This window comes from Marmota monax, unplaced genomic scaffold (assembly GCF_021218885.2).
Source record: "Marmota monax isolate L192 unplaced genomic scaffold, Marmota_monax_Labrador192_F-V1.1 WCK01_AAM20220418_F8-fsc00037, whole genome shotgun sequence".
In the NCBI taxonomy this organism is placed as follows: domain Eukaryota; kingdom Metazoa; phylum Chordata; class Mammalia; order Rodentia; family Sciuridae; genus Marmota; species Marmota monax.
Window position 1 is genome coordinate 2299222 of NW_026693245.1, and position 16783 is coordinate 2316004.

Here is a 16783-nt window from a genome sequence, read left to right on the forward strand (position 1 = left end):
AATGGCCCACCCCTGCCCAGCCTCCCCCCAGGACACTCTCTCTTTACCTCTCTCTAGAGGAACATACGTGTTTGGAGATATCTCATTATTTCCTTTGGATAAATTCTTAGAAATAGAATTTTGGGGTCAAAGATACATACATTTGAAATTTTGATATAGTATTCTTATGTGATGAGATTAATTTGTGAGCAAAGATATAACAATAAAGTTTCCAAAGTAGCACTTATATTTTTCTAGGTTTTCATTTTAAAATCAACTTTATCAAGCTATAACTTACATATAAGAAGATACACTATTTTAAATACACGGTCTGATGAATTTTGAAGAGTGTTATCATTTGTAAAACCACCACCACTTTAAGATACAGAATATTTCTCTCATCCCAAAACATTGCTTTGTGCTCCTTCCCAGTTAGTCCTGGCTCCAACCAACCATTGATATGTTTCTATCACTACAGCTTTGTCTTTTTAGGGTTTCATATAAAGAAACTCATACAGTGTGTACTCCTTTCATAGTGGGACCACAAGGAACATACTTAGGATGTTATAGGTGAGAGAGATGTTAAACTCAGAAACGTGGTAAATATTAATGTCTGTATGATCATAACAATAAGTACAAGCAGTACATGTTCATTATTGAAAAATACAAAGAAACTAGAGAAGAGAATTAAAATACCTTTTATAATACTACTGGCCAGATGTATTGCTAATGATATTTTGGTATAGTTTCTTAGAGTTTATGTATATATACCTTTTGTATGAAATTTGGATCATATAATATATCATTCAACATATATATAATTATATGTATAATTTTGAATCCATCTCAATTTTTATTAATATCAGCAGACATTTAGAAACTTTTTAAAGACCTTTATTCGTGTGACTGTAACAAATGGAAAACACCAATTCGAATTGACTTAAACCATAAGACAATGTATTCTCCATCCTTACTGAAATTCTGTGGGAAGGACTCCCTTTTCACACTAGAGTCACCTGCTTTCTGGTGCTATCAAAGACCAGGCTCTTCTGTCTTTCTTCTCTGCTGTCCTCAACTTTGGCTTCCTCATAAGGCTGATTCCACTTGTGCTGGCAGCTTGACCTGCAGAGGCATTCTGGGGCTGCCCATGCCTTGTTAATGAAGTTAACAGAGAGAGAACGTCTTGCTCAGTGTGGACTGATGTCCTACTCTTTATGTACACACTTCAGAGCATGATGGTTGCTAGGGATTTATTGGTGTAGACCATAGTTTCCCAAACTTCCCTGATGACAAGAATGACCTTCTGTTCTTGCTAAAAATATAGTTCCTGGCCTCTCTGTGGGATATTATAATTCAGTGGTTCTGGGAAGGGACCTAGGAATTTTTAACATGTACTTTAAGTGATCATTGTCATTAGGGAGATTTGAGATTTATTGTAGTGGGATGGATATTGGTGGGTACCACCACAGAGCTGAAATCTTTGTTGGTTCCAGTTTTTCAACCAGCATACAGTGGTTAGGTAACAATTATTTATTTATTCACAAACTGAATTTATTTCTATGTAACTTAAATATGTTGACTTTTCACATTTTACAGTTTACCACCATTTATAGGTTACTTTCACAATTTAATGAGGACTGGAGGTGAAAGTCATTTTGTTAAAATATTCCTATGTAAAAGAGTCATTTATGTGGGAAAAGCCCCAGTAAGAACAAGCTCAGAACAGTTACAAATGAGAAACACAACTTGGGCGGTATGAATGATATAAAATCTCAATGTGGGTCAGATATAACATCTTTATCAATAGTGGGGCCACAAGGAACATAACTGATTACTGGAATTTCAGTAGAGAAAAAATATGTTCATAAAAGTATCATCTGCCTCAAGGAAAATAAATAATTGAGTCAGTTCAATCAGAGGCATCCAAAGTTCTCAAGTTTTGACTATTGGCAGTTTGCACTTTTTTTTCCCTTTCAAATGGCAGTTTTTAAACAATTTGTTCTAATTAGTTATACGTGATGGTAGAATTCATTTTAATATATTGTACACAGATGGAGCAGTTTGCACTTCTTAAAAATGTATATGTAAGTGAAGATCTTGATTCATGTATTAGGAGCCTAAAATAACTATTGGTTTCTCTTCAATAATCACTCTAGAGCTGCAGCTTTGGAACAGTTCAAGTCTCTTGGTGCTGAGCCCTTGGAGGTGGACTTGAAGGAATCGGGTGAGGGACAGGGAGGATATGCAAAAGAGATGTCCAAAGAGTTCATTGAAGCCGAAATGAAGCTCTTTGCCCAGCAGTGCAAGGAGGTGGACATCCTTATCAGCACAGCACTTATCCCAGGTATGACCCTGACTAAATGGTTATCTTTAAGGCACTTATATACTAATGACTTTTTAAAAGCTGATGCTGAATAATTTTTTAACATTTGAATTTCTTTAAGTGAAGATCAATTTTTCTATTATAAAAGTACTAGAAAATGAGAAAGCACATGACATAAATCATTGCATCCCCTTGAAATAACACTCATGAATAATTTGATATGTTTTCTTCTTGTTTGTTTTATATAACCCTGTTCATAGATCATTCTCTATGTACATATTATATTCATAGCACTTCTGTTTAAATCTTGAAAAATTGTTAATATTTTTCTGTTCTCTTTTTTAAGATGTTATGTTCTTATTGTAGGAAATTCAAGTAGTACTGATATATAGATGATCAGAAGTTCTACCAGAGATGACCATTACTCACACCATTATGTGTGTTTGTGTGTATTTTTTGATACTGGGTTTTGAACCTGGGATGCTTGATGACTGAGTCACATCCCCAGCCCCGCTTTTTAAAATATTTTATTTTTACTTTTCATTTTGAGACAGGTCTTGCTAGCTTGCTTAGGGTCTTGCTAAATTGCTGAGGCTGGCTTGGAACTTGTGATCCTCCCTCTGCCTTGCCATTTCTAATATTATGATGATCATTTTTCATAGATAAGAGAGAGAGAGACAGACAGACAGAGGGACTTTGTGTGTATGTATGTATTGATAGAATTCCCAGTGTAAATATTTTTACTTAAGGATATGATACTTTGTCACTTTCTAATTATTTTTCTTTGACATGTTTGTTCTTTCTAATCAAATTGTGAGCTCTTCAATAGCAGACCCTTCACAACATTTTCTAAATCACATTTTGTACTCAAGGAATGATATGAAATTGATAAGCATTTATTTGTAAATAGTGGCTTGATCTGGGAAGATATTATGGCAAAGAAATTCTCCACCATTTCTTTTCTTTTCTCTTTCCTTGCTCTTTCTTCCTGTTATTGAATAATAAATACTATGCTGACTCTACTTTTGCCTTTCTGAAAGAAAGCAGTTCAGATAATGAGAGCTTGAAGGATTCATGGTTGCTTGTGTTTGTTCCTGCTAAGGGAGCCTCATTTTCTCTAGGGGACTGTGGAGAATTAGAAATTTCTTTGTCACAGGGACAGGGGCAAGGAGAAATTCTCTCTTGTCACCATCCCTCACTAAAATAAGCTAGCTAATATCAACCTAAGGACAGGGAAATCAGTTGGCATGAGATCTGAGTTTATGTGGGAAAATATGCTCTCCAAATCTTTCTGTCCTCTATTTGCCCAAGTGATAGGGAAGCTGGTCCTCTCAGATGCCTCATGAAGCTGGCTAAGTGAAGCACACAGGAAAGAAGGTGAGTTAGGCTTAGCTTGTGGAGGCATCTCTGAGTGTAGGAATGAGGCCTATGGTTTAGTAGTAGAGGTGAATGCTGATCAGGAAGCATTGACCTAGGATGGTGCTTGGCAAATCTGTCAGCCAGGACAGAAGTTTCCTACAAGTAGTGGCAGGGGAGTACTTCAGGATCATTCCTTTCCTCTTGTGGCAAATGCTCCTGGTTCAGCTCTTATGCTTTCCTCCCTGGCAGTGCCCAAGTTGAGAATGGGGAGACTACCATCCGACCACTGAGAGGTATTGGGGAGTGGGTGGAGTGACGTTGATTAGATGTAACAGTTGGCCAGCAGAGGGCACTAAAACATTTACTAATGGAGTAAAGGATGGAAGCTAGCTTTAGTTAACAGTCTTTAATAAAGAACTGGAGATAATTTGGACATAGTATACAGATTTATTATTGATTATAACGGTAGCAGTTAGTGATAGAACTTAGGACTTCCTATATAAATACATACTGACTTTTAGTATCTACTTCCATACTAACTTATTTTTTATAAGTAATTATAGTCAAGCGTGCTTTATTGAAGAGTCACATTGTATGAGATGGTCTTGAAGACTAGTTGAAGAGTTTTGTTAATCTGTTTCCCCTCAGCATTTCCTGTTTTCTGAAGCCTTTTTTTTTTTTTTAATTAAACTTGCATGAAGTCTTTGGTTAGTACACTGACCCAGAACTCACTCTCAAAAGGCTTTCTGGGAAAAAAAAAAGTAAAGTCAATTGGAATATCATAAAGATAAAGGTGACTTTTCTACAGATCTTTCATATCCTTGGGGGAATGAACACTGAAAACATGAGCATTTAAAAACATGATAGAAAAGATTATGTAAAGGTCCAAACATCCCTTGGAAAATTGTCCTTGGTGTTGTACCTTTATTGGTTTATGTCCTGAACCTTTACATGGGTCACCTGATGCGGGGGGTGGTCCAGCTCCTGAAAGATGAGAGCAGCAGTTGTTCTCAAGTTTTCCTTGAGTGGATTCAAAGAGGATTAAGTCAGCTGTCAGAAGTTTCTAACCTGAGACTGTGGTCCAGCATCCATGGAAGGCTGGACTTTAAATCTGGCATGGATGAGAATGCTAAAGAGGAATATCGGCACATAGCAGTTTTTAGGTAGCAATTTTAAGAAGTCAGTAAATTTTCATTGCTCTTGAGTAATAAGTCAGTGGGTTTAAAAAGAAAATCACCTTGTACTTATGTGTAGATTGTACATGGAACTAAATAGTTCTGCAGCCAGCTAATTGTTATGCTGCCCGAAATCTCCTACCTTCATCTAGACCCCCTGCTGGGTTGGGTGATGGGTTCAAGGTCACCTCCTTATGCAGGTGACTTCAGTATAGGGCCTAGCCACTGTCTCATTTTGTGGTGCTACGCACAGAAGAGAAAGTTCCCAGTCTTCCTGTCCAGCTCTTTGACCTTTAGGGCTACCATTAAAGTCAGTCAGCCCTTCCTTTCTGGAAATGTTCAGGCTTTTCTACTAAGACTTTAAGATGCAAGAAATTTTTTTTGCATCCCTATGATTTTTGCAGCCATTGTAGAGAGACTTAGAATATTAGAGAGACTTTAGAGTATTTTATCAGGAAGGGACTGAGTCAGGTTGAAAATCTGTTAGGTAGGTTAGGGGAGGGAGTGTTGAGGTGAGGTAAAGAGGAATCATAATTATTTTTGCATTGACTGTGTCCTGGGCAACTTTTACTTTAAGATCTTTGCATGTATGCCCCTTCTGTTTAGAATGCTATCCCTGCCATTCCATTGGCTTTTGAAGTCCCACTCCACTCAATTATTACTTCCTCCAATGGTGTTTACTGTGCCCTACTCAGTAGTAAGATGTTCTTTTTTTCTACACTTACGTTATATTACATGTGCTCATATTATAGCAGTGCTCAATGCGTCCAATGATCTGTGTCCCTGTGAGTGCAGTAGAATGTTCCATTTGTCCTTGTTGTAGCCAGCACTTGGCATAGCACTGTGTACACCATAGCAGTTCAGCAAATGTTGCTGAGCTTGTAATTCTGAGTACCTTCCTTAGGTCTTGGCTGGTACAATCTCTTTCATTTTTCCTGGTGCTATCTAAGGAAAGGTAGCATACCCTGTTGGCTCACTTTTGGGTAGGAACATTGCAGAGGCTAATTTGAGACTGGAAAGTTCGCTTTCTTAAATTATTCAGAACTAGGACACATGCCCAGTCTGCAATTTGAGAAGGCTAGCTAGGTCTCTCAGGAGTTCAAAGTAGGAAGTAGTGGAAGAACTGGTTAGGAATTAGAAAATGTCTTGTCAGGAAGGAAGACATCCAGTGCTTAATTATAAATTATAATTCCTTAGGCCATATATACTTGGGCCTCTATATAGAGTCTGGATTAGGGAAGCAGAATTTTTTGTTTTTATCAATACCAGTTAGGGTCTGTAAAGTACACCTCTCAAAGGACACTTGTGGGGATTTTCCATGACTGGAGAACTGGGAGAGAGTTGGTTTGCTTTGATATGCAATGGCCTTACAGAAATGAGATTGAAACTAAGAGATGTTGCAGTCTCCTGGCAAGTCACAACTTGGTCTCCTGGTGTCATCTGTTTCTTTGAATCTTGTCTTTTACATGCAGTACAATTATAGTGTAAGAATGGGTTTTCACAGTAATTTGCAAAATTGTACTTTTAGGCAGAAGAATAATCGATACAATAATAATTGATACTCTCCATTTATGTAGTTCTACAAATATTTTTCCAAAAGTCAGCATTTTTTTTTTTTTTTTTTTTTTAGGTTGTTCTTTTTCTCTGGTCTGCGTTGTGATTTTCAAAGACAAAACTATAGACTACATATCAGGGATTTCTGACTTCTTTGGAATTATATTACTTTTAAAAAACTGATTATCTGATTTTTTTCACCATCTTCCCTTAAATCTATTTTGTGACTTTATGGAATTTTGTAATATTACCTCCACAAAATTTTCATTTGTTTTGAGAATTTTTGAAGGACAGGGAGAAATACTTCCATGTTGCAACATCTAGGGTTAGTAACCACAGCCTGTCTACACACCTCTTGGTAGCTTTCAGCACAGGCAGGGCAACTTGTCATCAGGATAAGGGTGCCAGGAGTTTGGAGTTTTCCATTGCCACTTGTCTGTCTTGATTTCTTAGGGTGTGTTTGAACAAACTTAGTGAGTGACTGGGCCAAATTTAACGAATGTTCTGTTAGGAAAATTTATGGCACAGAGTATTGTTTTAGTTTGGTCTGTTATTTCTCCTGAAGTATGTTGCAATATCAAGAAGCCTTATGCTCTCCTCCCTGGCAGTGCCTGAGTTGAGAAGGATTGGGAGGTTGAGGCTGCCTCAATGGTGAAACAGCACTGATAGTTATTGCTAACTCACTGGAACTTCCCACCATGTATTATTATCCTGAATCTCTTTTCTTCCATTTTCACTGCACTTTCTTGTGCTTCAATATTATTTAGGTTGGTTTAGCTCTATCAACTGTCATAGATTAGCCCAAAAGTATGTAATAGTTCAGATATTATAGAAATTTACTTCTTGCTCATTAACATTAATAGGTAGGTTCATATATTGGTGGGCATCTCTCCTTCCCATCATCACCTGGAGAGTCAGGGTGTGGCAATGTTTCTGTCTTCATGATGAGGCTCTGAAGGTCACTCTGGGCACTGTCTAATTTGAGGAGTGTGTGTGGGACAGCTGCAAATGGCACACATCACTTCTGCACATACTTCTTTTGCTAAGACTTGATCATCTAGACAAAGCTAACTGTACAGAAAGCTAAGAAATATTGCCTGATTATGAGCCCAGGTATAAGCAAACATCATCTTACTTTTTTAAGGCTACCATTGCAAAATACCACAGGTGGACAGCTTAAACAACAGAAATTTATTTTCTTACCATCTTTGGTGTCTTCTGGGGCTTTTTTCCATGGTGAGTTGCTGTGTTCTCACCTGGTCTTTCCTGTGTGTGTGTGCATCCATGGTGTCTCTTTCTGTATCCGAGAGAGAGAGAGAGAGAGAGAGAGAGAGAGAGAGAGAGAGAATTTTTTAATATTTATTTTTTAGTTTTCGGTGGACACAACTTCTTTATTTTTTATTTGGTGCTGAGGATAGAACCCAGCGCCCCGCGCATGCCAGTTGAGTGCGCTACCGCTTGAGCCACATCCCCAGCCCATAATTTTCTCTTTTTTGAGGATACCAGTCAGGTTGGATTAGGGTGGACCTTACTTGCCTCAGTTTAACTTAATCACATTCTTAAAGGCCCTGTCTCCAAATACAGCCATATTCTGAGGTACTGGGGGGTTAGGCCTCAACATGTGAATCTTGGGGTGGGGGTTTGCAATTCAGCCCCAAACAAACTTTGATTTCTGTGCATAGTTAACAGTCTATTTTCTTTTCCCCACTTTGTTATTTTATCTGTTTATGTTTAATCCATTCTTGGAAAATCAGAGGAAAAAACATAGTTTTAGCCCCAAATCAAGTAGTTTTAAATTCTGATTTCATTACTTAACTGTTGATTTGTCTCTCTGAATATCAGAATCCTCATCTCTGAAATGAGGATAAAAATTTCTACTTGTAGAGGTGTTTTGAAGAATAAATGAAGGAAAAGCCCAGTATAGGGCACAAGGAAGGTTCATGCAATACCTTCTTTGTTCATGGTGCCTTGTCTTGTCCATGGCACTCAGGGCTAAGATGCTTATTGACATCTTGAGGATGGTCTCTTTAGGATTATGGATCCACTCCTGAAGTTACATACCAGCTTGCATTAGGTGGCAGTTTGGCATGGGTTTCCTTGGGGAGAGACATGACTTAACTGCTTTTTATATGAATTTTCTGAAGATAATCTTTTTTTAAAAATCTTTTTTTGTATTAGGGATTGAGCACAGGGATGCTGTACCACTGAACTACATCCTCATCCTTTTTAAAATTTTATTTTCAGGTGGGGGTCACACTTAATTGCTCATGTTGGCCTTGAACTTGTGATCCTCCTGGATCTGCCTTCCAAATTGTTGGGATTACAATTTTGCTTCACTGTACCTGTCTTGAAGATAATAATTTTTTAAGGTACCTTTGTCAATTAACTTCATTGTGACCTAAGTTGAAAGATATGAGAAGAAAAAAAAAGTTATTTCTATTTTTTAAAAAACCTTTTAATTATTTTATATTAACAAAATAATAAAATCAGAATATGTACCACATATTCATTGCCTTAATTTTGAAGGGATGTTGATAGCTAATGTACATTCATACATTAAATGCATGGAAGGAAAATAAGAATCTTATAGTTTCTATGAGAATATCATAGTTCCTTATTCAAGATGCTTTTTAAGTTTGGCAGATTATTTTCCTGTTTGGGGAATTCTTATATCTTATGAAGTCATGGTGAAATCTTGATTTATTTGGTTTTTATATATATGGAATTTTGTAGTTGTGTGAGATTGGTTTTTAAGATAATGCTTGAAAAATTGTTATAAATATGTTTCTTAATCATGAGATAAAAAGCTTGTTTATAGGTTTCTTCTTTAGATAGATATTTAGAGCTTTTCCCAATCCGTTAAAAGATGCTATTGATGGAGGCATATTTTGTGAGTACAGTATTACATTTAGAAACATCTCCAAGAATCTAATTTATAAAAGTCAACTATTTGCTAGCCAAACATTCTCTTTGCTTCCATATACAAATAATTGATTGTGCAGAAAAAGTTGTCCTCTAGTTCTAGGGGTAGAGCTTGCATGTATAGCACTTTGCTTAGGTATTTAGGCATGGGTAGGAATCTCCTCATGTTCATGAGCACATCTATCCATAGTCTCTTCACAGTGATGGAGGTGTCACATCTGTACTTGGCTCCACCATGGAGCTGGCTAAATCAGAGATTTGTTAAATATGGATCTGTGGATCAGATGTTCAGCAATTTCTTGCTATATCCATTTATTACATAATTAATCATCTTTTTTTCTTACATGTACATATGTATGTATAAAAAACTTTTGTCTTCATGTGTGACAGTTTTTTTTTTAAGCTTAAGACCGAATATTTTAAATTTCATCCAAGATCTTGAAATTCCAAATGAACCTTTGGCTCATATCAGTTACAATGTCTTTGGCTGCCAGAAACAAAATTCCAACATAATCTGCCTCAAGGAAGCAGATATCTTTGTTCATGTTAACAGGAAAAAGTCCAGTTGTGCCTGTGGATCAGTGTTTTGTGGTCAGGAGGACTCGGGTTGTGCTCCTTTGTGTTTTTTCAGCTTTGTCCTACTCTTTGAGTTGACCTTGTCCTCAGGACTCCAGTTTGTTCCATACAATATCCAGGGAATGAGACAAGCCACTTCTTATGGCTTAAGGCCAGAAATCTATTTAGAAGCCCTTAGCAAACTTTCCCTTGTTCTTATTAGCCTTAATTGAGTTATGTACCCATTTCTGCTCCAATCCAAGTATACAGGGCTATGAGGTATTCAGCTTACACCTGGATCTCTGAGCCAGTCACCAGTAAGGTGATGTGGTTACCTTAGGCCAGCCAGGCTGCTGCTGAAGTGGTTTCTGAGGCCACCTTTCCTGAAGCTCATGGACGGTGTAGAGGAAATGGAATCAGAGTGGGGACAAAAGGAGTAAATGGGTGCGGGTAGGTACTAACATGCTCAGTGCGAAACAGTGTTGTTATAATGAAACTCTAAAATATGTAAACAGTGAAGCTCAGGTTGTTTTTCTTCACCTTCTCAATTTTATATTTGCTCAATATGTAGTAGTGCTACACTACATCAAGAACTATCCTTGTCTTTCTAGTACTTGTTCCTGAGAGATCTGTTTTGGTTTGGATGAATACATTCTGTAATTGTCTTGTTAATCTATTTTCTAATATGAAGTAGGTATATTGTGTTCGTGTTAAAGCAGAAAGTTTTTTTTGAGCCTCTGTCTAATTTGATGCTTCACAGGCCAGGAAGTGAAGAATTTCCCCATGATTACACGCCATTGAATAATTCCAGTAAATAATGCTAAATGCTCTTTGGAGTCATTATAAAATTTTGTGGTAAACCATTTCATCTTGCTGTCTTTTTGTTCTTAATATTTTTTAGTGGTTTCTTCTTAATATTTTTTTTCTTTTTGGTGTGATTGAAGTTGTCTGCCATGGCTTGATTCTTTTCCCAATAAGATAGAATCTGAGAATTTATTGATTTCAGATGATCATGTTAGACCTGATTTATTCAGGGAGGTATATTACAAATATTTTTTCCAGCAACTCTTTGGCCTTTGTCATTTAGTTTAAGGTACATCACTCTTTTTGAACTTAGTGTTATAGAGAAGTTAATGATATATTATTTTGCTACATAACAATAAGTTGTTAAAGCTGTTTTTAGAAATTAGTCATTTTTCTAGCAGTTCACAATTTTAAGCTTTTAAAATTATATCTTAATATAAATTTATTGATAAATATGATTATGAAAATATACTCTAAATTCAATAGCACTTAATAATGAATTTATTTGTGCATTTATCAAGAAACAGTATACCTGTGTGAAGCCTTTATAGGGAGTCTACAGTCAATTCATGGTGTACACTGAGGTTCCAAGAGGTCTTCTAGTACTCTTCAGTATTCCTGCTCACCACAAATAATGGCTGGCCAATTGGAAAAGTCTATAATTAAAAATTTCAGATGATTGCTTTACATACCCAGCTTTTCTAGTAATGTTATGTAACCTTCTAATGCAGCCTTTTTTCAGCTAGGGTCGTCTAAACACTAAATCCGTGACCGAAAAAAAAAAAAAAGACCTCAGTGTTATAAGTAAAAGTTTCCTTTAGTCTACAAATGGGAGTCACTAATTAATTACAAATTGAGTCAATGAATGAATGACTACTTGAATGATGACTGTGAGTGCTTGATGTCCTGCCATTGTCTTGGCAAAAAGTATGGAAATAACTCCCAAATGGGAAGGAACTGAGTAACTTTACCAGGAGAACTTCATGTCCATGAACCAGAAAGGAGCAAGCAATATTTCATAATGTTGGACATCATGTCACATCTTTCACCCAGTTTGTATTGTGCCAGGAAATATTTAAAAATTTTCTCTTTCTTAATTATTTTTATATCAAAGTGATTTTTAAAAGAGGGGTAATTTTAGGAAATGTAATAATCTTGGCCTTTTTGTATATTGTATCTTTTGCAGATAAATGATAAATTTAACAGCAATGAGCTTCAAAATGGGAAATCCTAATTGTGCCTTCATAAAAGAAAATATCTTTCATCTGTGTTCTTTGATTAACTCTTCTGCAGTTATGTCTTAAAATACCCAAGATGCTCATTTAATCTTTTATCCTTATTTCTAGGACCTCATCAGATTGTATATTGGGAAGATTTTGCAGAAAACATTGGTTGTATTTTCCCCCTATGTTATACATTGTCAACAATCTGTACACACTTCCTGTTCTCCATCTTTAGTTGTGTCTCTGTCTTCCTTTATAAATATCTATATTTTGGTGGTGCTGGGGATTAAACTCATTGCCTAGTATGTGCTAGGCAAGTGCTCTACCACTGAACTACATCCTCAGCCTCTTTTAAAAGTGTTTTGGTGTGCTCTTTGAAAGACTATCCTAACTATACATTTAGGATGTTGCTGCAGTTGGGAGGACAGGTAACTTTGCATGAAGCCTTTTCAGTTAGTAAGTAAAGAGGTTTGGTCTGATGCTTTTTCAAAGTTATTCTAATTCTCCCTAGTACTGAATCTTAAACCACCTTCTCTAATTAAAGGAGAACATGGTTGTGATTTTGTGGAAATAATTTTTTATTAAAACAATATGTGGCTTTTGTTAGAGAGGCAATGAAGTACAAAATAGAAAATAGAAAATAACGAAATAGCTAGAAAATAGGAAATAATATAAGTGATCCCTCTACTTAGTGAGAAATACTGTTAACATTTTACCATTTCCTTTCTGTATTTTTTTTCAGTGTGTTTTTATAATGTTAAGATCAAGGTGTACTATGTCTTTTTCCCTCATTTAGAATTGAAAGCTTTCCATTTACTGCAATATGATATATCATTAAGAATCCTTGTAAATATATTTTGATGGTTTTGCAGAATTTTCTTATTGGGATGTGCCATATTTTATTTAATTGCTCCCCCAAAGTTGGGCTTTTAATTTATTTCCAGTTTTTGTCAATTAAAAAAAGTTCTTATAACATTTATTTCTGTATAACTTCTATGTCTGCATTTTCACTTACTTTCCCAAGGATTAATCAGATATTAGAAGTAGCATCACTGGATATCAATGTTTTTGGCCAGTTGATATACACTTAATGAACTGATTTTTTGAAAGACTGTGTAGTTCATAATTTCATCAGTAAGTTTTTTAGTTAATTGTTTTATCTCAACATTAAATATCATGACTTTTTGACTTTGCTAGTTTTAGAGGCCAAAAAAACAGTTTCTTTCTTTTTCCCCATATTTCTTTGACTGTAGTAGAACTTTTTTTCCATTAAAAAATTGACCATTTATGTTTATTGTTCATTTATCTATTAGAATCTTAGCATTTTGTTTTCATTTAAATTTCTGTGAACTTTTTAGTAGATTAATTTTTGTCATTTGTGATTTTTGAGGATTATAATATGTACATTTTTCAAATTTAAATATATTGATGCTTTTCTTTGTAATTTCCCTCATTGCTTCAAATTTAGAAAGTAGTTTCTGTATTCACAAACTAGAGAGATATTTAACCAGTTCTCTTCCTCCACTTTTCTTTCTTTTGTTGGGTTGGTTCTCTTACAGTTAATTCTGATCTACCTAGTAAAAGGATATTATGTTTGGGTAGAGTCTTTTTTTTCTTCCAAATACCTAACTAATCATATTATTTCTTTTGTTCTTTACATTATATGATGCCACATTTATCAGACATTGACTTTTATCATATTAGGCTATTAGAGTAAGATAGTATTTTGAAATTGTCTCCTCAGTTTTTCTCTTGACCTATTCTTTTGAGGATTTGCTCATTGGGAACTTTTATTTACTACCCTGCTTCTCTTTTGGCTCTCTTTTTCCTCCATTTGTTATTAATTTTTATTTCTGCACTTCTTCCAGAATTAAAAAAAATTGCTTCATATCTGAGTGCTTACGGGCAGCTGCACTGTTAGATTTATCATTGTATTCCCTGTAGCCCTTATTAAGATTTCTTAATTTTAAAATTAGAACATTTGAGAGATAACAAAAAGTGCAGAGAAGAAAATAACTTGGTCTCCCCACTCAAATATACCATAATATTGTTAAATGTTTTTTGACAGAATTTACCACAATCTATATAGTATATATATGTGTGTGTGTGTGTACATATATATGAGAAACACTGAAATATACACATTTATAAGTGTATACTACTTTGTTATGTGCTTTTTACTTATAATAATTTTGTATCTTTAAATATTCCTCTCTGAATGAAGTAGATTTTTAAATTATTCTGGTGATCTCTACCAGTCTGTACACTAAATAATCACTAAGCATGAAAGAGTATGCTGTTGTTTTAAAAATGATCGAGTTTTGGAGAAATAATATGGATAGAACACCTGTTATCTCTAAGATGCACATATGTATATGTATTTTTTAAGACTATATCAGCTACTGCACAGTCATTTTATTCAGGTTGAGTGAGTAAAATGTGAGAAGACAAATAGATTGTGCATTTTATGTGTTTTTGAAGGATGCTAAATGGTTTGGCCACGTGAGGTCTTGCAGAGTGGTAGCATTGCAGTCTAGGGACTGATCCTTGGCTATTGATGTCTCAGAAAGAAGAAGGAATCCAGAATTTCTAGGGCAAGAGAAATTAGATGCCAAGAATTTGTACATTGGTAGCTGCAAAGTCTGTTCAGTCAAGTCAAAGGGGTAGACCTGAATTTAATGGGTCATTTTAGGTACAATGACTGGAGGGCACAAGTAAGGTGGAAGGAAAATCTCTAACAAACAGGAGGTTGGGCAGTAGAGAAGTGGCTCTGGGTGAGAGGGTCAGAGTGGTGATGACAGCAATATCTGGAGAGTACAGGTGAGCACTTCAGATTGACCTCATTGTGAGGATGCAACTGCCATCTTTCACTGGGGAGCTGAGGGACATGACCTTTATTATGGGAGGTGTGTGTGGTTTGCATCCTCAAATTCTCATGGTTGAGTACGATTTAGGTAAATATTTTTAAGGATGCTTTGATAGACTATGTGGGGAGGGAAGGGGGAATACTTTCAGGGAATTTTGAGAAGTTATGAAACTACCAGGACTTTAAGGTATTGTCTTTTGGGAAAAATGTCTCTTGATGCTTACTGTATCCATGAATACTCAGAAGAGAGAACCAGAGATTATCCAACAAATCATGTGGCAGCCAGCTGATTATGGTTGAGGCTAAAGGTCCAATGGGTAGTAATGAGAGGGCATAATAGAAGAGCACTTCAGCTGAGGAAGGAAGGATTTCAGTAAGGAGAGCCTCAGGATTTGAACTTGATCTTGACAATATGAAGTTTGTAGCAAACAGGAGTTACCACATAAACCCTCATATCTTCACAGTCTTTTATCACATGTGCTACAAAGGAGTGTTATTTTTCTTTTTGAATCATATGTATACCAGTCAAGTGGATTGAAAATTAGATGATTGTAACACAAATTTTATTTTTAATTGATTTCTGTTTATAAAGTTGACATGGCACTTTCTGTTCTCTCCTAGAAGTTATCCTTGTTAAATTAAGGTAGGTTAATACAATGTGTTGGGTAATCTGGTGATATTTGTTAAGATATATGGAAATAGTCTATTTTGTAATTTGTAAAGCAGTACCAACTATACTCTTGACATTTATGAATTGTTTAACTTGAGTGAACAACATGATTTCTGTAATGGCTTATTATTATTCATTTAAAAAAAAACCAAGTTGTTTCTCTCTGAGTATATGAGCTAGTTGGGAAAATCAGGGCTGAGATTCTCATGCTGAGCAGGTGGCAAACCTCACTCACCAGCTGAATGGCTCCATCCTGCACACTGGCTTTACAGCCTACATTAATATTTTTTCCTGTAGAGAAAGATCTATCTCAACTGTGTTACCTATGGTCTTTAGTGATATCTTGGAAAGAGTTAAAATTGCAGATGTTAAATTCCTGAGTGCCCAGAGACTCCTTAACAATTAGAATATAAAGCGTTTCAGAGTGATAATTTGTATTGTTTTCTTTAATTTTATTAGGTAAAAAAGCTCCTGTTTTATTTAGTAAAGAAATGATTGAGTCAATGAAGGAAGGTTCAGTTGTTGTGGATCTAGCTGCAGAAGCTGGCGGAAACTTTGAAACCACTAAGCCAGGAGAACTTTATATTCATAAGGTATAGCAAAAAAGCATTTTCTGCCTGTGAATGAATGCTACTATTATTATTAATTTGTGAGGTTTTTTTTTTTTTTTTTGCAGTACTGGGAATAGAATTCATGGCAGGTGTTCTGTCACTGAGCTACATCCCAGCTTCCTCTGAGGGGGATATTTATTCCTTTAAATATTTGAAAAAATTGAGACCTGAAACTTTTTAAAATTAAAAACAGGTGCAGTTAAAGATCTTTTTGAAATTCATACTTATGTTTGAGAGAAAGTATGTATATATATGCAAAAGATATATAATTTTAAAACTTAGTATTGAGTATGAGTGGGAATTGTCCTGGAAAGAATGTGAGCATAAGGTAATATACCTCTTTGACTGTATGCGTTTTCATTTAGGGAGTCACTCATATAGGCTACACAGACCTTCCCAGCCGGATGGCCACCCAGGCCAGTACTCTGTACTCCAACAATATTACCAAGCTCCTGAAGGCCATCAGCCCTGATAAAGATAATTTTTATTTTGAAGTGAAAGATGATTTTGACTTTGGTACAATGGGTCATGTCATTAGAGGAACTGTAGTGATGAAGGTAAGTAGAGATGTCTTCCTTCCTGTGTTTTTTTTTTTTTTTTTTTTTAAATTTTGCAGTACTAGCAATTGCACCCAGGGGGCTCTACCACTGAGCTGCATCCCAGCCTTTATTATTATTTTATTTTGAGTCAGAGTCTTTTCAAGATGCCAGGCTTGAATGCCAATTGAATGTGGTAATTCTCT

At 35.7% G+C, this 16783-nt stretch overlaps 1 protein-coding gene across 4 annotated transcripts in view; it reads left to right on the forward strand.

Moving 5' to 3' along the window:
* The window catches only part of Nnt (nicotinamide nucleotide transhydrogenase), a 95158-nt gene that overhangs the window by 25555 nt on the left and 52820 nt on the right, over window positions 1-16783 (forward strand). For all 4 annotated transcript variants that reach the window (XM_046456252.2, XM_046456254.2, XM_046456251.2 and 1 more), the window contains 3 exons: window positions 2136-2323; window positions 15890-16023; window positions 16407-16598. In XM_046456252.2, coding sequence (XP_046312208.1) covers window positions 2136-2323; window positions 15890-16023; window positions 16407-16598 — 514 coding nt within the window. The remainder of the gene's footprint in view (window positions 1-2135; window positions 2324-15889; window positions 16024-16406; window positions 16599-16783) is intronic.